The sequence below is a fragment of the Pocillopora damicornis genome, chromosome 4 (assembly GCF_964200805.1).
Source record: "Pocillopora damicornis chromosome 4, jaPocDami1.2, whole genome shotgun sequence".
Taxonomy (NCBI): Eukaryota; Metazoa; Cnidaria; class Anthozoa; order Scleractinia; family Pocilloporidae; genus Pocillopora; species Pocillopora damicornis.
In genome coordinates, this window is record NC_142673.1 from 1,749,463 (window position 1) to 1,770,271 (window position 20,809).

The 20,809-nt window shown below is 37.3% G+C and overlaps 5 protein-coding genes across 8 annotated transcripts; 3 read left to right on the top strand and 2 right to left on the bottom strand.

The window, feature by feature from the left end:
• Positions 1-1,185: 1,185 nt before the first annotated feature.
• LOC113672738 (6-phosphofructo-2-kinase/fructose-2,6-bisphosphatase) lies at positions 1,186-3,959 on the bottom strand. The gene has a single exon (XM_027189079.2). It carries the CDS (start codon positions 3,957-3,959, stop codon positions 2,619-2,621), a length of 1,341 nt encoding a protein of 446 aa, XP_027044880.1. The 3' UTR covers positions 1,186-2,618.
• Positions 3,960-4,287: 328 nt separating this feature from the next.
• LOC113672742 (histone H3) lies at positions 4,288-4,745 on the top strand. The gene has a single exon (XM_027189084.2). The coding sequence runs from the start codon at positions 4,288-4,290 to the stop codon at positions 4,696-4,698; it is 411 nt and encodes a 136-aa protein (XP_027044885.1). The 3' UTR covers positions 4,699-4,745.
• A 506-nt stretch (positions 4,746-5,251) lies between these two features.
• On the top strand, positions 5,252-12,228 carry LOC113672737 (uncharacterized). Its single transcript, XM_027189078.2, has 15 exons — positions 5,252-5,497; positions 5,742-5,891; positions 6,429-6,478; positions 6,588-6,687; positions 6,874-6,962; positions 7,633-7,747; positions 7,863-8,003; positions 8,533-8,757; positions 9,423-9,512; positions 9,955-10,020; positions 10,398-10,486; positions 10,649-10,707; positions 10,787-10,878; positions 11,220-11,271; positions 11,501-12,228. Exons 1-15 carry the CDS (start codon positions 5,408-5,410, stop codon positions 11,728-11,730), a joined length of 1,638 nt encoding a protein of 545 aa, XP_027044879.2. The 5' UTR covers positions 5,252-5,407; the 3' UTR covers positions 11,731-12,228.
• Positions 11,745-17,925, bottom strand: LOC113672739 (46 kDa FK506-binding nuclear protein). 4 transcript variants are annotated; one of them, XM_027189081.2, is made up of 7 exons: positions 17,363-17,925; positions 16,273-16,524; positions 14,979-15,706; positions 14,147-14,230; positions 13,477-13,606; positions 13,203-13,251; positions 11,745-12,824 (listed from the first exon to the last, which is right to left on the bottom strand). In XM_027189081.2, the coding sequence occupies exons 1-7, from the start codon at positions 17,370-17,372 to the stop codon at positions 12,746-12,748; spliced, it is 1,332 nt and encodes a 443-aa protein (XP_027044882.2). In that variant the 5' UTR covers positions 17,373-17,925; the 3' UTR covers positions 11,745-12,745. The 4 variants fall into 4 exon arrangements, with proteins under 4 accessions (XP_027044882.2, XP_089059356.1, XP_027044881.2 ...); XM_089203230.1 differs by having other exon boundaries at positions 13,203-13,270; XM_027189080.2 differs by having other exon boundaries at positions 14,147-14,233.
• Positions 17,454-20,804, top strand: LOC113672741 (large ribosomal subunit protein uL22). The gene is made up of 5 exons (XM_027189083.2): positions 17,454-17,534; positions 17,921-18,152; positions 19,010-19,114; positions 19,472-19,568; positions 20,621-20,804. The coding sequence occupies exons 2-5, from the start codon at positions 17,937-17,939 to the stop codon at positions 20,758-20,760; spliced, it is 558 nt and encodes a 185-aa protein (XP_027044884.1). The 5' UTR covers positions 17,454-17,534; positions 17,921-17,936; the 3' UTR covers positions 20,761-20,804.
• Positions 20,805-20,809: the final 5 nt, after the last annotated feature.

The window sequence follows — 20,809 nt, forward strand, 5'->3', positions numbered from 1 at the left end:
AATTGTACACCACCCTTACATATGTATCCATCAATTTGAGTAGTTCTTCTTGAGAAAAGATGGCACCAATGGAGAGTTGTTCACTTAGTAAAGCCTACCTCTCTATATTGGAGCAATTTCTATGGTTATTCACGGTACACAAGTCATTGTTATTCATCACGCATGTGTAAAACCATAAGTCAGATCATAATTACTGGTGCAGTATCCCCTTTTCCTCTGTAATCAACAATCTACAAAAAACAGCAGTTTCAAAGTGTTTAAAACAGAGGATAGGTTTTTCTTTGAAAGGGAGTAGAGAGATGCCATGTCTTCCCTGGAATCACTTCTGTAAATTAAGTCATGCAGAAAAATTGAACTGACAATGAATTGAAAAAAAAAAAAAAACATTCTAGAACTTAAAAAATTAAGGTAAGGCACATATTATAGTTCAGCAAGTTGTACTTTCCAATCTGTGTTTAGCATACACCACTATTTTTCCTTTTCAAGGTGGTAAAGGATTTATTTGTACTGAATTTATGAATCAGCATGAAGTGTGATTTGCCTCCTGAAGTATATGTGACCCATGATTTTTACTTTCATTTTGTGAAAACCTCATGATTTCCCTGAAACCTTGCATGAGATGTAAGGTTTTGCAGCGGCCCCACAGTTAGTGCCCTTGACTCCAGATTGAGTGGTCCTGGTTTGAGCCCTGGCTGGGGTCATTGTGTTGTGTTCTTAGGCAAGACACTTTACTCTCACAGTGCTTCTCTTCACCCAGGTGTACAGATGGGTACCAGCAAATATGCTGGGGGTAACCCTGTGACAGACTAGCATCCCATCCAGGGGGGAATAGCAATACTCCTGGCCACTTCATGCTAAGGAAACTGGAGCTAAGTGCCGGCCCCATGGGCCACCTGGGCCTGTATAAAGGCTTTACTTTGTTCGTGCATGAGATGAGAAATTTGAATGTTCCCCTGTGACACATGAAATGCTGTTTAAAATATATATGACGCTTGAATTTTTCTCAAATGTGTGTGAAACGAGACCAATATCCTGCATTTGCAACCCCACCTCCAATTAAGTTTAAAAGGATAATATTGCAGCAACTAAAATGAAACAGCTTCTCACTTCAGATCCACTGTACACATGGTCATAGGTCAGAGCTACCTTATGAAAATGCTATTGACAAAAGCTAGACACTGAATGTTTCTCAGTGAAATTAAATACATTTTATTTTATCTAAATAAATTTCACCCTGATCAACAGGAGCTAGCCCTTAATTTGAAATTGAACATTTGAATAACTACCAGCTTCATGTCAACTAATATACTCTTACAAATGTATGTTAAATATCAAGTACTTGGATTAAAAACATTTATCATAATGATATGTTTTCACTAATCTGCAACACATATGTGGTTGCTTAACTAAACTAATATCCTAACAGCATTAAAATAAATTACCTCAATGAATATTTGAATGACTATAAACTCATATTGTTATAACTCCAAAATATACCAGTCTACATGTCTATGTGGGTACATAAAAAATCTGATATTACTAATCATTAATTATTATTACACCACTACTTTGACTGATTTTTTTGATCACTGCATGATTTTCAAAGAAACAAACTGTTGAGCCCATAAGATTTTTTGTTGGTCACACAGGAAATTTTAATGGATTTGTTTGCATTGTTTTCATCTTTTGCAAAGGCCTTATGCAATCAATACGATGCTCAGACATGGCTATTGGCAGCAGTTTTAAAAACTTCAAGATAAATTATTAGAAATCAAATAATAGACGAATAACCTATTCTTTAATTGATGGTTTGACATATGGTAATACAAACACACATTTAGCTTATCGCTCACTTTTTTCTTACCCCTACATGGCTTGGTAAAATACAATGTAACTTACAAAATAACCATGCTTACTACATGTTAAACAATTAAATAAGGTGTCAGTATCAAAATATGTTGCATGTAAAAACATTTTGTCCAAATAAATCAAGTATAATACTTCCCTGGCCCTACACAACCCAAGGCATTTCAAACATTGTACCTGCTTCGTGAATAGGGAAAGGCACTAAACCCTTTAACTCCCATGAGTGACCAAGACAGAATTTCTCCTTACAGTATCAATATAATATCAACCAGAGAAGTAATAAGAATAGAGAAAAATATCAGTCAAGGGATAATTAGTTGATCCACTACTAAATTCTCTGTGCTAACATTATAAGAATTGAATGGTTGACAGTAAGGAGAATTAGAAACTTGGTCTGGGAGTAAAGGGTTAAAAACCTGAGACCTACATATAACACTGAAATAATTTTATTACTTATCTACACCAAATAGGATATCTCTCTGATTAAGAATAACAACAAGAATAGAAATGAAAAAAAAAATAAAGAATAAAAAACACTGCAATGATAAATCATTACAAAATTCATTATTTTTGTCCACAATGATTGCCTCCTAAAATAAGCATACCTCCACTCTTGAGAACTTATGGAATGAACCCCTTAGCAACCCAAAAAATGTCCATCTGTACGCTGTAAGCTTTCTAGATTATGTGAAACTCCTTGATAACTAATAAAAGACATACCATTAAAGAAAGATGAAATCATTCCACCAATGTCACTCATGTTCGGGAACAGTCTCCAATGCATCCTCAGAGGTTCGGCTCACTGTCACAACCTTGGGCTTTTCCCTGTGTGTGTTTACAGCTGGAACCTTCAAATCAATCTTCTCCACACGACAACCATATGCTACTGGAGTGAGCTTTATGAGGGTGTGCAATGGAACACGTAAGTAAGGTAACTCATTAGAGCTGTGGTCTAAAAAGTATGCCAGTAGGCAACGGGCTACAGCTTGGTGACAGATCACAAGCACATTCTGCTGCCGCTCCAGCTCCATGATAACTGGTTCTAGCCGGGCCACAAGATCTTCATAAGACTCCCCACGAGCGTAGCGATAGTGGAACTTATCTTCATCTCTCTTTGCAAAAGCCTGAGGAAATTGCTCCTGTATTTCTTCATATGTCATTCCCTCACATACACCTGCATCAATTTCATTAATGGCTTTCCACTTCTCGATTGGTCTGTCAATGTCACTTGCCGTCTGATTGGTGCGCTTCATTTCACTGGTCCAGACTTTGAGATCATCTGGCATATTTTCCTTAACAAACTTTCCAAGCACCTTGCTGTACTCCCAGCCCCTCTCAGAGAGATCAGAATCTCCTCCAATCCTCCCTTGCAAGTTCATCATGCTTTCACCATGTCTTGACAGGTAGATGGCTCTTGGGGTGATATGCAAGTTCATGATGTAGTAAACTACTCTACTCTGCAGATATCCTTCAACTTTATTCATCAGAAATCGCTTTCCACCATCAATCACTTTCAGAAAGGGCATATTAGAATCATGGTCCAAAGCGAGAGGTTCATAGAAATTGTTGTAATGATTAATTCGGGCCTCAAAGTCTTGGCGAGCCTCTTCTGGGGGTACCCCCTGATAGTCAGGGGAGTTTACTTTTACCTCCAGAATGTTGGAACGAATGATCTCGTTGTCATCACAAACTGACTCCACGAAAAATTCCTTAAAGCCATGGGCGGTGAGGTGATCCGTGACTTTCTTTCTTCTAGCTCGAGTGGTGTTCGTAGCATCGAAGATAGCTACCTGTCCCTTGTCGTTCAGCCATTTTGTGATGTCTTCCAGGGCGAGTTCTGCGCACTTTTCACGTACATTCATTCCATCCGTATTACTTGGATCGAAGAAGGAGTGTTTGCAGTGAGCACCAGCCATTTCGCGGCGGTACTCCCCGAGGTTGAATACCTTGGTGTTGACGCCGATCCAGTTGAGATACCGGGTTAGTTTTCTCGAAACATAAGTTTTACCTCTCGCCGGCAAACCAACCATTACTATGCAAGTAGGAACGTGTACAATTGGAGGACACGAGGCGGGATATAGAGAACGATTCATGGTGCAACACTGGATTATATTCTACCTTTAAAAGTCACGATAACAAATAACTACTGATATTGGACATGTGAAGTCAAGTGCTTCGAAAACCGGGTGACTTTAATGTGAGCTTTGAGCTTCGTGGCAAATCGGATCGAACATTGCATAAGCTAACCAATGAATGGCTCTTATTTTTGGCCAATCACTGCTATAGTGTGTGGCATTTAAGCCAATCGTAAATGAGGAAAACGAACCAATCGTGAGAGTCGGCGCGAAGTATAAATTTTCTACCGTGATTCTCATTGGGCATAGGTATTCTTAGTCTTTCTCTAAGTGTTTGTCGTCGACCATGGCTCGTACCAAGCAAACTGCGCGTAAATCTACTGGCGGTAAAGCACCCCGTAAACAGCTTGCCACAAAAGCCGCCAGAAAGAGTGCTCCTGCAACTGGTGGTGTTAAGAAACCCCATCGTTACAGGCCTGGAACTGTTGCCCTTCGTGAGATTCGTCGCTACCAGAAGTCCACCGAACTGCTTATCCGCAAACTGCCTTTCCAGCGTCTCGTGCGTGAAATCGCCCAAGATTTCAAGACTGACTTGCGTTTCCAGAGCTCGGCAGTGATGGCTCTCCAAGAAGCCAGCGAGGCATACCTTGTTGGTCTCTTTGAGGACACCAACTTGTGTGCAATCCACGCAAAGCGAGTTACCATTATGCCGAAAGACATCCAGCTCGCCCGCCGAATCCGAGGGGAACGCGCTTAAGTGGCTTTATCATAAAAGCGAAAAAAAACGGCTCTTATAAGAGCCACCAGATTTATCAAAAGTCAATGACCAATAGTCTAATGATTTCTCTACGTTTATTTTTATATCCTTTTCTTTGCCCTGATTTTGTTAAAGAACGATTTCAGTGAAAACGCGGAAAAGTCTGTAATTTGACATGTTCCCGTAAAAGAAGAGCGTCCAGAAGCTTCATTGCTCCTTTTTTCCGTAAATATCGATTTTAACAACATACTTTAGAGGTTTTCGGGTATAGAACGAGCTGTCCCTCGGCAAATTTCCTCGCGCACTCTGACTGATATCTTCTTGACTTGTGCAACAGACTTCGCCAAAATGGAGGTACTACTCGCAATTTGTCATCCTTAAGAGTCGATCACCGTCCAGGCAATATGTATTTGCAGTAAGTTAAGACACCGACTAGCACTGCCGAAAAAGAAAAAGATTCGACTTTCGTGGCCTTCGGAAGTGGTATGACTCGCCTAATTTTTTTTCCTTCTCTCGCCAGTTTCCAGTCTTCCTAGGCCTTTATTTAATTTCCAGTCCTTCCCAACTAACAACATGGCCGATTGAACCGCCAAAACGAGCGTGGAAAGGCAAAATAGTTTAGGCGGCGCGCGAAGGCTGTTAATTATGTTTATGATTGAAAGAAGAACTTTCATTTTACTGTCTTCAGAGTAGTTCGAATTTTTTTTCGATGAAAAAAACTCAGATTTCCCATCGCCATTTGCCATCGAGTACTCGCCACTCAGGTGATGTAAACAAAACAAGGAATGCCACTTCGAAGGTTGGAGATCTAATCGCCTTTTTTTCTTAAATAGAATTATATGATACTCACTTTACCTTCTAGATTAAACCAAATAAATTGATCTTTACTACCCATGTCAAATTGATGAACACTTTATCTGAAATTTTTTCGGAAAGATATGGCAGTGTTCATTTATAGCTTGACGTCTAGTTGTGGTGATTCAAAGGAACTGTTGGAAGCTAAGAAATTTTAAAATGAGATCTTGTCAAATGATTGCTCCTAGACAAGGCCTTTAGTGTCCTCAAGTAGCTCCACATCAGATTTCCAGCAGAAATCCAAAAATGACAGTGTCTTTGGTAAGACACTCCTAGACACACAGACATCATTAAGTGTAAGAGACAGACAACTGCAAAAATACCAGCAACAGTTAGAGGTGAGACAGTAAAAGAAGTCACAACACTTGATTGAAGTTAATATCAGTAGTTTCAGAAGCCAGCAATGTGGTAGTTTTCAGAGTTTGTGCAGTGATACAGTAGAAATTTACCAGAAGACCACCACCTCAGTAATATGTCCACCCTTGAATTATAATCCTTAGTTTTGAGACCAATTGGTTATAGTAACAGAGTAGTTCTGTACTGGATGCTATTCATGGAATGTTAGAAAAACTACTGAGTGCCAAAACAAAACAAAAAAACAGAGATGGCTCAGCAAAAGCTCTTTTTTCTCAGACTGCCCTGAATGACTATCAGCTCTGCTTGCTAGGTCTTCTAGTAGACCTTTCCTGAATACTTTTTTTTACTGATTTGTACATTATTCTCAAGTCTTGTTATTTTCTCCATAGAGAATCTTGCATGTTCTTTAGTTCTCCAAGTTTCACTGAATTCATTATTTTCATTTGATGCCTTCTTAAAATGAACAAAGGGAATATGCATGTAAGTTGTCAAAATAAATTATATTACTCCTCTTTCAGCATCTGAAGAAAGAAAACAATGAACTCAAAGCAGAGCTGCAATTCATCAGGTAATTACATGATAAAGATTGGATTGGCTGGTCCAGTGGAAATTATAGTGAAGGGGCATTTTACACACTCACATAATCAGTCTTATGGCAAAACAAAGTTTTTTTGCAGGTCTCTCTACAAACAGCTTGTGGAAGAAGTACCACAGGAGAGATTTGATGAACGAAGAGTAAACTTACTTAAATCTCAGGTTATACAACTAGAGAGACAAGTAAGTAGGTTTAATTTACTGTATAAAATAACTTGCTTTTCTGTGTTGATCAATCCCTGGCTATAGGTAACTTTATCAGTTGTTGTGGTACTTCTACCTTAAAATGGTGAAGTTGAACTTAAATTGTCAATTTTGAACGTTTGGCTCTTATGGTGGAAATACATTATTCCTATTCTTTGTCAACAGGTTCTTCTCCAGGCTAGTGCTTTGCAAGCCAGAAAAAATTTGTTCCTACAAATTGAAAATAAACTTCTAAACTTAAAAGAAACATTGAGGTATGGAAACCTTTTCATCCATCAGCCTTTGTCCTTTGGCTTGATTTTAAAATACCATAGTTATTTGGTTATAAGGCGCACTCGGTTATAAGACGCACCCCAAACTTAGCAATTTAATTGAGTTGAGTTCTCAAACTGAAAATTAAGTGAAAATACTCAGTTATAAGACGCACCAAAAAGTTGAGAGTTAACAAAAGGATGTGATGAATCTGACAACAATTATCCTTACACAATTGGCATGCGAACTCTCTTTGTTAACGTAAACAAAAGTGAAAAAGTCACACATTTAATGATATACGTGAAAACAAATGCTGAAAGTTCACACCTGTAATGATAAACTATTCAGTGATCCAATTTTGTCTTATAAAAACATCAATCACCTGATTTAAAACTCAGTTGCAAAACTTACTGATACATTCGCATCGTAAACAGTCAGAGTTCAACTTCAACTTCTTGTTCAATCGTTAATATGCCAAGCACTCGCCGTAGCTCATATGACCTCAACTTCAAGTTAAAAATCGTTGCAGAAGCCGAGGCAGGTAGAATAGTTTGATTTGACATTAAGTGAACATGTCTGAGGAAAAATTTTTTGTTTTCATAGAAAATAATTGGATCTTGGTTTCTTACACCTGAAAAGTGTTACTATTTTGTTTCTTCATCCATTCTGTAGGAGTCTTTACTCACCAGATGAGCCATCAAATTATTTAACAGTATCACGTGAATATATACAGAATTTGGAATATCGATTAGAGGGAACAAGACTTGATTTATACAAGAACAAAGAGGTAAAAGTACAATTTTTTTTCAGTTGAAAGTAGAATCTCAGCGGGAGAGGACAGTTCAACTACCTTGTATTAAAAGGTTAAAGGAAAATTCTCTGTTGACTGTTTGTCATCTTAGAGTGCTGAGGCTGATGACTTCTGTCTGCCTGCCATATACATGGATGATTTCTTGAAACAATCAAAATCTGTGGAAGATCAAACTGTTACCCTGTTAGACTGTTGCAGTGGAAAAGTTGAACATCTTAACTTGAAGCATGTGGTGAGGTATCATTTATAAACCCTTTATATTAGATGCTTAAGTGGCAGTACACAAGTTAAATTCACAAGGAGAGATTTGTATCCAGTATTTCCATAGAAAAATATTATGACATGGACCTCTTTCATGATGGCAAGCATGCTTGTTATTCTTTGATGAGCATGTAAATTAGTTTTCTGAGCCTTGCTTTTGAGGGAAATTCTCTTGTTATCGAACATGTTGTCGAGGTCAGTAAGGCTCATTTACCTGAATATTAAAGAATAGCAATTTTTCTTGCTATTCATGAAATCATAAAGGATTTGATTATAATACAGAAGCCTTTTTGGGTTCAACATCTACATTCTTATGCCTTTTTTTTTTAACAGGGGAAGGGAAATAAATTTTTTGGTTTTTGAAGTGAGTCAGAAGGGTATAGTCTAAAAAGTGTAATACAGGGTTCTTAGAATAATGCCAACAAGTTTCATTAGTTTCATTCACAAAACTGATATGCATGGTCAATAAAGAAGTTAAATTCAAACCCTTTCATTTTCAGTCCAGGCTTGAATCGAAGCTCTGCAAACTTTACAAAAACATGGTTTGCCTGAAGGAAATGCTTACAGTTGAGCCATCCTCACAACCAGCAAGCTTAATCAGTGAACATATATCACAGCCAATCAGAGATAGGCTTGCAATTCATGTGACAACAGTGACAGACATGCTGAGAGACTGTAGTGAGGACCTGTTGTCTTTGTCCGTCCTGTATCCTGCTGCACCCTGGGTAAGGTCCAGTTGAGTAACAATCACTTTCTTACACATGTACCTTTAATAGCTGACATGCTAGGGTTTTAATAACTTATTTCTCAAGTGTTGGTCAAAGGTGAAATTGCTCACTGTTGGGCCTTAAAAATGCAACAAATGGAATCTTAACAGACAACAATGAAGGCCTCATAATTGACTGTGGACCGCCAATAATTCCTACATATTGAAATGCCTGGACAGAAGTGCAGTTTTTATGGCCCCAGTGGCAAATTGTTAGCCAAAATTTCATGAGCACTTTCAGCTTTTTTCACCTTCCCCATCCCTGAGGTTACTATAAGTATAATTTCTGTTCTTAGTTACTTCAAAAGTCATTGAACTGTTGAATGGGCCCAAATTCTTGTCTCACTACCCTCCCACTTTCTTTTTTACCAACACACCCACATTCTTGCATGTTGTAGAGAGTTGTTTGTGATCCTAACCTATTTCCACAGACAAATCACAAGCAACCCACAACAACAAGGAAGAATGTGGGCGACTTAGTCAAAGGATAAAAGGAGAGGTAGCTAGTAAAAAATTTGGGCCCACTCCAAGATTCTGATATTTTGGTATTCACAGGTGATAATTACATGTAAAATTGTATTTAATAAGGATTACAATAATCCCAATTCTTGTTGCACATTGCAGCCTCCCTTAAAGAAGGCTATTCGAGAAGACCTCACAGAAGAGAGTATCATGTCTCACATGCCAGAGCTGAGCCGGAAAAAACAGCAAGAAGTAGGATCATACTATGAAACAATAACCCTACAGTTACATTTTAATTTATACCAGTGTGAATTATCTCTTTTCAAGTTAAACATACTAGTCTGGTATTTTACTTCTTCTTGACATCATGCAATTTTCTAACTTATACCAAGTGTTCCTGTAAGTCAATTTATGTCAAGGGTACATCCAGTCATCAAAATTGATCCATCTAGTGAATCTTGTACATCAAGTCTTTGACAAGATACTTATATTAGATTCATATGTAAAACCTGAAATTTACATTTAGTAATTTTACCTAGAAGACTGACTATGACTGGGTTGTAGTTCTGGATTCCTTAATTGTCACTCAAAGGTGTTTAATTTCTGAAAAGGTACAACACTGGTGGGATTTCTAAAGTAACAAGTATTTTATTGTATCATTATGAGCAGATTATGTATTTTGTGTTGTTAACAGGTGAGATCAGTTGTGCAAGCCTTGATGAAATCAATCAGCTATTCAAAGCACATACTGTCACTAGAGGTATGTTTAGTAAATGGCTGGTAATTTTGTCCCCAAGTGCAAAATAGCATTCTTTTCTAGGGTTCTCATGGTCTATATTACAATAGTTCATCTTGTTTCTATCAAGCAAAGTCATAGCAGAGAATGACTGTCAAGTAATGAGAATACTCTTATTGTCTGAATTAAAAATTCTATGTATCCATGAAATTCTTTGATCCCAAATGCCTGATGAAAACTGGTTTTAATTTACACCACATTCAGACTAAGCAAAAATAACCTATACCAGTTTCATTAGCTAAAACCCCTGAAGAAGCACTGCATCCAGCAGCAAAGTGATATACAACCCTTTTTCTTGGTGAAAGGTGATATAAAAACATGATTTTATTCCCTCTCTTTAGATAAAAATACTTAAAGAGGAGCTGTCATTTCATCGGCAAGTTTATCAATGCCAGGTGGACTATGCAGAGTCCCTGCTATCTGCAGTTAGGTAAATTTTATGAGGTTGTGCCTGAGCTGTAAAATTGCTCTGTTGTAGTATGAGTTCAGAAACTTTATTTAACAGAGCAAAAATAATGATTTGGAGAAGGGTTTTAATAACTTCTACCAATGAATTTACACATGTTTTATTATATTTTTTTGTTATTGGCAGAGAGGCATACCAGACATTTGAAGGAAATTTTATGGAGCTGCTTTGTAAGCCTTTGGAAGGTAACTTTTTTTTGCGTTCTCCATTTTTTGGGTCCATTTTAGTTGTTGATTTATGGTTTTCATGTCCTGTTTTGAACAGATATACTCAGTGCTTACAAAAAACTGAAAGACACAGCCTCTGAAGATGATTTGCGAACTTTTTTGTCCTCATTCAAGGACCATGAATCACAGGTATAGTGCAAGTTTTTTTTAAGAGAACCAATGATGTTAACCCCAGCCTCTGAATCCTATAATTTGCAGATTGTCTCTCTTCACTTTCCCCACCTCCACCCTTAAGTGTTTGGATTTATTAAATCCCCTGCTAACCTGTGAAAAATTAATTAAAATTCAGCAAATGGTGTCTAAAACAGTAAAAAGTGTCTCCTGCTCCTGTGTCACTTGTCCTTTAAACAATGATTCAAAAGGAAAGAGACAGGGTGAAATTACTAGCAGAGCTGATCTAAAAATCTGAGGGTTCATAGAGTATTTGACAATGTCACTTTACCTCACTGTGTTTGCTTACTTCTCCCTAGTTATCAGATGCTATGGATCTTCTTCAGCCCAGGAAGGAAAAGGAACAATCAGGCAAGACAAAAACCTTAATTTACATGTAAATAAATTAGGGTTTCAGTTTTAGAGATTTGTACCTAAAACTCTCATGTAAGGATGTATGATATTCTTGGCATAAAATGAAAGCAAGCATAGTTTGCTGTGTGGCAAAAACATGGCATAACTCACTGAAATTAGGAAATGTTATATTTTGCAACATAAGTCCTAGCTCCTTCTCAAAAGTAACATCATTTGTTGTTTCAAGGTATCACAGCCCTCTCTGACTTCCAAACTCACTTTGTTGATGCTGTGCACTCTCTCACGAGGAAGTGCGTGTCCAAGAGAGATAAGCTGATGAAGCAGTTGCTTGAAGCTAAGGATGGTGGGCTGAAAGAAGACACCACTACATGTACATCAACAGCAGATGACGAGGCAGTGAACACTTCAGAGAGTGGGAAAGGACTCAGCTTGTTACAGCAATTGAAAACATTGTAATGATAACAAAAAAGTTGAGAACAGGGTTATTTTTAATTTTAGCTGTTAGCAGTTATCACAACATCAATGTGACAGTATCATCAATCTACGCTAACAAGCCTCACCAGCTTTGATGATATAAAACTACTGAACAATGGCATCAGTAACCTCTCCATGGTTGGATATAAGAACCAAGAGATAGAAAACTTTGCCAATTACATTAAATAAGTTTAAAATACAACACCAACTCAAGTTGTGGTCAAGAAGTTGATTGGCAATAGGAAGCTATTTTGACAGTACTTTGAAATCATGTTTAACAAAAAGCTTTTGGGAAAAATGTTCAAAGGACATTATCTTCATAAAATCTAAAAATTTTGTCTGTGTAATTTAGGACACTCGTTTATCAAATTTTTTAATCAACTAATAAAATGTCCCTCATACTCTTTATTTAGGAAAAATATTAGAACAGTACATGTGCAATAAGAAGTTTCAAAGCTCAAATAAATGTTTTAAAGAAGACATGATAACTAATTTTTGTGAGAATATATGACAGGTAACATTTTCAATCATGAGTCTTGCACAGGAATAATATTTAAAAATGGAATTATCTGATAAAATTAAATTCAGCTAAAACTAATGACATGAACTGGTCCTTCCCCTGGCTTTCTGCAGCTTGGCTCTGAACTGATAAAGAAGCAGTCTTATTCTAAAATACTGGTAACCAGTGTAGATGCTCCTCTTGCAGAGTGTTTGGTTTGAGGTCAAGAAGAAATTATTATGCACACCCAAGATGTGTTAATTTTGGTACAAGAATCCTTTACACGCCAGTGTTATTCAATACTAGTTTGTAAACGTAGGCACATTTTTACTTGACAGTAGCATGTCTTAGGCAATTTATAAGTACTGATAGTATATTATTGTGGTTTCATGAGTAGACCATCAAACTCCAACATACTAATTTGTGGAAATGGTCTCAGTTTGCAAATGTAGGAGACAGATTTGCTTAACAGTAGTACATCACAGTTGGCTAATTATATTACTGCAGTTTCACAAGTTGAACTTCAAACTCCAACGTACTGTTGGGTGGAATTGGTCCTATCTTTTCATGACCATATCTGCAAATAACGATCATATTTACTCATCAGCTCTGCACAATATTGTATAAGACACAGTGCTAGGGCTGTCACTTAGTTTTCAATAGCTGTAACATTGGAGATATCACTTGTAGCATTGTGATATGTGCCCCAATGTAAAGTGACAACAATCATCATTTCCACTTTTAACATCAAGTTAGCTAAACTGTAAAGGTACCCTTAGTGACAAACCTGATTGGTAACAAAATGGCTGTACAGTTGACATAGGGTAGTTACTTTTCACAAAAAGCATGTGTGAGGTATTTTCACATCATATGATCAAATAAGTAGTGTTATAGGTTAGCTATGTGTGAAAGAGGTGTATAATGATCTCTAGGATACTGTAACACGATAACCTACCCTTGTGATGGAGGTACTATCAATCTCCTTTTCCCACCTACTTGCATTCCTGTGTGAAAAAGAACAACCTTGGTTGACTCAGTTACTTGACATAAAGAAATTTCAGGCTTCGAAAATCAAATTTAAGGAGGACTGGGTGATTTGGTATTATCAATTGAGTTGATAACATAAATTGGCCACTGCTAAGAGTTTAAAAGCTGATGTTTCCCTGCATTGGCCTTTCGTCAGAGGGAAAGGAGGATTGCCTTGGTAGTATGAATGTTAGAACACTTACCAGTGACACCCTGATCCCAGCCTTGTATGACCTGTCCTGCACCAACTCTGAATGAAAGTGGCTGTCCACTCAGACAAGCATCAAACTGCTTTTTGTTCTTTGCTAAAGTTCCTTTATAATATAAATGAACCTGTTGAAATGAACCATCGAGAAATGAAAAATAGTAATTACAAAGAACAAGACAAACCAAAAAGGAAGATCTACAGACACTTTAATTTAAAACCACAGACAGCTGATAGATGGAATATTCTTTCGATCAATCCAAGTGCTCCCTTGTGGTTTACTTGAATCAGCAACATATTGCTCTGTGTTTGTGACTATCACTACTGACCTACTGCAACTTCATCAATAGACATTGCGCTTAACCCTTTAACTCCTAGAAGTGATTAACATGTAACTTCTCCCTATTATATCCATGCATTATTTAGCAAACAAGTAATGAGAATACTCAAATATATCAGGTAAAAATGATCTTGATCTAACACCAAATTCTTGTTACCGATTTAAAAGGAAATGTGTAGCAGCTAGAGGGGAGAATTAACAATCAGATCTTGGGAGTTAAAGGGTTAAAACATTTCAGTATGATGAGACAGTTTGTGTTGTAAGCAGATCACATACAGTCAGCAAAGACCATGGCACATAAAGCATTAATATTCATGGACATCCTTACTATCTGTCCTCTTTTGGCCATTGGTCCTGTCCCTTTTTTAATGTCTTCAAACACAGTTCCTCCTGGTAGCGTTTTCCTCTTTGCCTGCTTATAATACAATACAAGATCTCCTTGTTACACTATTTCCTTGCATGTTAAGTTTGAGAACTATTGTATCATCCATATTTAGCAGAAAAATATTTCTTACATATTATACACTTAATGTATGGTCCTGAGGGAAACTAGTTAGTTTTGTTTTCCCAACAGTCCTGACATTTCCTAAAACAAAGTCAGGGGAAACATCAAGAATCAAGGGAAAACAAAACTAACTAGTTTCCTTTGGGACCATACATTAAGTGCTTTGTTATATATTTAAACTTTCCCTTAAAACAATCATGTACTGTTGTATTTGGTGCACAGGCTACAACTGCGCAATTGTATCCCAGTTGGGATACATTTGAATTTGATCAGGGGCACATGACCAAGAATCAACCAATCTCAGTGCTCGTTCTGTTGAGTGCAAGTCTGGGTATGTAACAATGATTATTGAACCTATGTCAACATCAATAATAAACTGACCACACAACGCCAAACATGACTAAAATCCTTCCTTTACTTTCTTAAACTCGTAAATTCTTATGAATTACCAATTTCATTACTTATTATATATTCAGATATATTTTCCAAAACACAAGTGCTGACAATTTGTATTCATGATTACCTCCAAAACATGAAAAACTAAAGTTTGCAGCCTTGCATGTTTACTTTGACCAGCCATGACCCTGTGAGTTTACTATAATGAAAAAACAGCTTCTCAAAATATTTCCCATAACATAAATCAATAGACACTTACCAAGGTGGCTCGTGGTTGATCACTCTGTTTCCCAGGACTTGGTTGTGTCTCCTTTCCCCTTTTTATTTGTGTTACTTGTTTAACTTGAGTATCACTGTTTTTTGTAAGCAAGTTACTACCTAATGAAGTCTGCTCACTGCTATTTTCTTGAGTTTTTGACTTTTCTGTCTTGCCATCACTGTTTGGTGAGTTTAATTGAGATTTTTTTCCTTTCTTCTTCAGTTTTTTAGCTGGTTTAAGTCCATTTTCAACTGTCTGATTTTCTGTTTCAACCACTTTCCTCTTTTTCTTGTTTCCTTCTTTCTTCCTGAGTTCAATTTCAGATTTAGTATTTTTTTGCCCTCCATTACTGCCTTCATTTTCACCATGCATACTATAATTTGACAAAGTTACTTCAGTTTGTTCAACATCCATCAGAGATATAATATTGTTTTCATCCAAATTCTCGGCTTGTTTTTTCTTCTTCCTTTTCTTACTTGGTTTTCTCCTCTTTGGATTATCCTTGGATGGATCCCAGTCCAAATCTGCACTCTCTTCATCCTCATCATCATCATCACTGCTGATCAAATCTCCACTTTGAAATAAGTCTCCAAGAGTCACTTCCTCACTGGATGATTCATCATCATCCTCAGCTGAATCAGAGTTGCTTGCAGATTTTTCACTTCCTGCCGATACTTCCTCATCTGATTCTTCAAATTCCACAGCATTTGGTTCATCCACTAAATAACCTGTCCATCAAGTATAACAATTTAATGGAAAACTTGTTGCATGTTGAGATCTTTTATACTTGAGTTAACATTTGGGCTACCTTCTTGTCCACAGGTTCCAGGTTGCTTTGGAATTTGGAATGTTGGTTTTTGTGGAGGGAGGTAACCTGAAGTAACCCAAGAAACCCTTTGGAGCTAGGACAAGAACCACCCACAAACTCAACCCACATATGACACCAGGTTTGGGAATCAAACATAGGCCACTGCAGTAGGAGGCAAGCACTCTCATTGCTGAACCATCCCTGCTCCCTTGACAGAAAATACAAGTATATGCTTGCTTCATCTAAATATGAACCAGAAACTCAAAATGTATAACCAAGAGCATGGTACGATAAATTTCTAATCCACCTGAAGCCAGCAAAATCTAAAGCAAGAAGTCTCACACTTCTATCTACATTTGGTATTTTAAGATCATAGCTGCCTTTTTATCAGTCTCCTGATCTTAATCTCATAAAAAAAATTTTTAAAAATTTCAAATTATGCCACTATGATGGTGATCAAATATAAGAATTCAAAATAAAACAAACCTGTTAAATGTACATCCCCGGGGCCTTCTGTAAAGAAAGTTATCTCTTCTCCTTCTGTAAAACAATAGTCTAAAGGCTGTTGTGGAATTTTGCCAGGCTGCAGTGTGCACAATGCAAACTGAGCTTTATCCACTTCAACCATTATTGTCACTGGCACTGATGAACAGTTCTGAAAGCCCAGAGCAGCCATTGATAAGTGGAATGACTTTTCCACTGTCTGGGTGTAACGCTTCCCAGAATCAAGAGTGACCCCTGGAAATAAAATAGGAATGGAACTATAAACTGTTTTATGGACAGGTGCATGGTGTGCTCTAAGGAATGAAATATAGATTTCTCTGTCTAATGGGAAGGTTGTGGTACCACAGCCAACCAACTATTGATGTAATGCAACTTGAATAACTGTACTTTGATCAAATCTGTTTAACTTCTAAGATTCAACTAGTAATTCCCCTCCTGAGCCCCTTACATTTCCTTGTAAATTTGGTTTTATATCAAGATAAACCTTCTAACTGATGGGTTCGTCTTTTTTCATAACCTCTTTGCAAGATAACAGACTGGAGTCGCAAGGTGAAGTTAGATTCAACTCACTCCTACAAGTTGAAGGTTTCAGAGCTAAGTACCCTTGATACCTGAACAGAGAGCCTTCAGGTATTCAATGATCCTTCCAAGAGCACAGCTTTGGAAATCTTGTTAACTAAACCGTATCTAATAAAAAGCGTGCTAGACTTCACCTTGGGTAGTTTTTACATGTTTTCTTCTACTCACAAATTAATGTTCCACGCGTTAAAATATCACATGCCATGGCCGTTCTAAAATGCCAGTTGAGCAATAAGGAAGCAGCATTTGCCTTAAATATACTCAATAGTCATAAAACTCTTTATAGATTCTTTATAAAAATTTATAACTATTGTATAATAAACGTGGATTTTTAAAAGAATATTGTGTTTGTATTTCATCAAATAATTTATCTCACTCCTGCACGAAACTATGGCTGTTAGAAAAATTGCACTTCAGTGGAGTCATTTCTCCACTTTTAAGTTTTGATTACATAGTAAAGGAACTATAGAAAGTAATGAAATAATCTACTCACCCCAAAACATCGCGAACTGTAAGACAGGGCCAAAGAAACCACCAAGAGTTTTCACGACTTACGATTAAATATCCGACGCCATTTTGAATTTGATGAATGCGCCTGCGTAATGAAGAAGTCTTATCGAAAAGAACTCTGGGTATATGTCCTCTTTCAGCCTTCCTCTTCGAAGGTGAGATTCGTTCCGATGTGTGGTTGAAATCTCAAATTATCTCCCCAATCCTCTTTTCTATTTTCGATTAGACTTCTTATTTCTATACTTTCGATATCAGAGCCTACTTCTACTTAATAAGATAAATGAAATATGGCTGGAAATAAAAAAAATCGCGTTGATAGTGAATCCTACCTCAAAGCTGTTACCTTACAATAAATTAGTTGCTAACTTTGGGAAACATCTCTAAATATTCCCGCATTTTTTGCAGATTCTTTTGTTTTATCTTGGGGATTATGTAATATTCAATTGAAAGCCTAGCAGCTTTGTACATAGTTCCCCTTTGATTTCCCTGCAGGATAGACAAAAATGAAAACCATAATATCGATGCACGATGTGTTTTTCAGGTAAAGGTTACTCAAGATGACTCGTTACGCTTCTGATCCTGAGAATCCAACCAAGTCTTGTAAAGCACGAGGTTCTAACCTCCGTGTGCACTTCAAGAACACACACGAGACGGCTGTGGCCATCAAGGGCATGCACATACGTAAGGCAAACAGATATCTCAAAGATGTTATTGCCAAAAAGCAGATCATTCCCTTCCGAAGATTCAATGGTGGCGTGGGACGTAAAGCTCAGGTATGTATGACATGTCACCCATAATACTGGAATACTTACCATTCGCATGTACCATGTGATTTAAACTTTCTTGGACAAACATATCATGGTAGAACTGCTTGGTATACTGAAGAACTTAGAGTCTACTATTCTTGTAACACTCTCATTAGAAGCTTCCACTCAACCCCTAAGCTTACTGTGGTCTCTTACTATGCTTACTATGGCTTATTATGGCCTTGGTTGTGATGTTTCATCCAATATGTGGTTGATAGATGAGCTCTATACTTGCTGATAGCCAATTAGTTATCAAAAAATGGCTGGCCCATGCTTACCCATTGATTGGTTAACGATCAACTGTCAGCTAATGTCTTGATGTTCTGATATATCAATCTACTATTGGTAGAAGTAATAACTGACTTATCAACCAAGGAAATCCATATCATGCATGATCCTTTCTATTGGCCTTGTCTTATGTAAATGAACAGTTGGATAATGGCTCTTTGAGAAGTGGTGACTTTTTGTGATATACTAGTGTATTATACATACTGACTATTTATAAGGAACTTATACCAGAGGGGGTGCTGCTCAATGTCCCAAGTTTCAGTTTAGAACTGCTTTATGAAAAGGAAACTGATATCTTGGACTACATAAGCCCAGATCACTGGACTGTCTTCAAGCCTTAGGCTCCATGAATTGATTAGAGTGTAACCTCTCCTCACAATTTGTGAACTGGTATTGGGAATAGAAAAAACTTATCAGCAAGGGATTGTCTAATTTACATGGAAATGTATGCTAGTAGTGATGGAGAATTTCTAACTAGATCTAAGGAGAGGTAGTGACTGAGAAACTCAATGTGAATTAATTATGTACATTTTCAGGCCAAGAACTTGAAGTCTCCAGGATCCCAGGGCCGGTGGCCAAAGAAGAGTGCAGAGATCCTGCTTCAGCTTCTCAAAAATGCTGAGAGCAATGCTGAGTTTAAAGTGAGTTTTTGGTTATTTGATGCCTCGCTGTGAAATAAGAAAACGTAAAGTTTTTTAGATGTTTCTTTGTCAAAGGCATGTTCCTGTTGTTGGTGAACAATCACCAGCTGATTATATAAAATCAAATTGGAAAAATTAAAAATTTTTACATTTCTAGAGGGCTGGCTTTTGCAAAAACCAAGATGTTTGAGTTATTAATCAGGAATTCTGGTTGCCTAACCCAATTTTCAGTGGCATTAGTGACCAGCTAATGGAAATTTTTAGTCCTGCATCTCTATAATTAAGTGATTCAACTTTAATAAGTAATCAGTATAATAATCTCCCTTAATTGAACTCCATGTTTGTTTTTGTATCAAGGGACTGGATGTAGACTCGTTGGTGGTTGAGCACATACAAGTCAATGCTGCTCCCAAGATGAGGAGGAGAACCTACAGAGCCCATGGACGTATCAATCGTAAGTCAAAGTTGTTTCATATCCAGTTTCCCATAAGTGACCAAGACAGAATTTCTCCTAATGATATCAATACACTATCAAGCAGACAAGTGATGAAAACTAGGAAGAATATCATTTGGAGGATTATTAGTTGATCCAATACCAAATTCTCAAAACTAATATCACAAGAACTGTATGGCAGACAGTAAGTAGAATTACTAATGAGATCTTGGGAGTTAAAGGGTGAAAGCCTAGGAGTTTGTGGTTTGTTCTTTTTTTTTTTTTTTTTTTCTGTACAAACCACTCACTGAGTAAATAACATATATGTATCCCATTTGATTGGAGTAGTAACACTTTTTCCTTTGGAAATAACACCTTCACTCCTAAGATATCATGACTGATTCTCCTTACTTCATGCCATACATTTCTTATGATGCTGGTTTTGGAGAATTTGTAGCCTCATTACAAGTGCTTCAGTGCAATTTTTTCTTTGCCCACTGGAAAGTATGAGGCCTTGAGCAATGCAAGCTGGTGAAAGGTCTGCAAGGGGTCTGGGACTGATAGTGATTATTAGTGCCAGACTCCTGGGGCTTGTTTCTCCAAATTGCGGGTAACTTAATGAAGCTGTATTTTAAAATCAAAATCTTAAGAATGGAGAAGCCAGTTCTGGCACCCTTAACAGTCCATCGTGTTTTTCTAGCTGATATTTTTATTGAATAATTTTTAAAACTTTTGACACTCCTATCTTGAATAAAAACAGAACAGCTTTACAGGCCTTAAAAAATTACTAAGACATTCGAGAAACTGGCCCATGGTAAACTTCTCTTCAACTGGTCTTAGCAGAGAAATGCATGTTTCTGCAGCACTGAAAACAAGGGACTGCTAGTTTGGTATTGGATCAACTAAAAACCCACCATTATTTTGTATTTCTTTATTCTCATTGCTTGTCTGCTTGATATGTATAGATATTGTAAGGAGAAATTCTTCCTTGGTTATTCATGGAAGTTCAAGGAAGATGCTATGGTAGTAACCAACTTTAAAGGCCTAAACTAACTCAACCTTGTGTTTTGCAGCCTACATGAGCTCCCCATGCCACATAGAGATGATCCTTGCTGAACGTGAGCAAGTTGTTCCTCGTGGCGAGGATGAGGTAGAGGTAAAGAAGGTATCCAAGAAGAAGATGGCACGAGAAAAGATGAAATCCAGGGAGTAAAGCCCTATTTTGAGAGCTGTAAAATAAAATTTCAATTCGGAAAACGTGT

What these genes read in the sequence shown, in the direction of transcription:
- LOC113672738 (XM_027189079.2), bottom strand. Translation starts at nt 3,959, where the DNA reads ATGAATCGTTCTCTATATCCCGCCTCGTGTCCTCCAATTGTACACGTT.
- LOC113672742 (XM_027189084.2), top strand. Translation starts at nt 4,288, where the DNA reads ATGGCTCGTACCAAGCAAACTGCGCGTAAATCTACTGGCGGTAAAGCA.
- LOC113672737 (XM_027189078.2), top strand. Translation starts at nt 5,408, where the DNA reads ATGAAAAAAACTCAGATTTCCCATCGCCATTTGCCATCGAGTACTCGC. An exon ending in TTATACAACTAGAGAGACAA is followed by an intron (nt 6,688 to 6,873) that starts GTAAGTAGGTTT and finishes CTTTGTCAACAG; the next exon opens with GTTCTTCTCCAGGCTAGTGC. An exon ending in GCCGGAAAAAACAGCAAGAA is followed by an intron (nt 9,513 to 9,954) that starts GTAGGATCATAC and finishes TGTTGTTAACAG; the next exon opens with GTGAGATCAGTTGTGCAAGC.
- LOC113672739 (XM_027189080.2), bottom strand. An exon ending in ATCAACCACGAGCCACCTTG is followed by an intron (nt 14,234 to 14,978) that starts GTAAGTGTCTAT and finishes TTGTATTATAAG; the next exon opens with CAGGCAAAGAGGAAAACGCT. An exon ending in TGGCCAAAAGAGGACAGATA is followed by an intron (nt 13,607 to 14,146) that starts GTAAGGATGTCC and finishes TCATTTCAACAG; the next exon opens with GTTCATTTATATTATAAAGG.
- LOC113672741 (XM_027189083.2), top strand. Translation starts at nt 17,937, where the DNA reads ATGACTCGTTACGCTTCTGATCCTGAGAATCCAACCAAGTCTTGTAAA. An exon ending in AGAGCAATGCTGAGTTTAAA is followed by an intron (nt 19,115 to 19,471) that starts GTGAGTTTTTGG and finishes TTTTGTATCAAG; the next exon opens with GGACTGGATGTAGACTCGTT. An exon ending in AGCCCATGGACGTATCAATC is followed by an intron (nt 19,569 to 20,620) that starts GTAAGTCAAAGT and finishes TGTGTTTTGCAG; the next exon opens with CCTACATGAGCTCCCCATGC.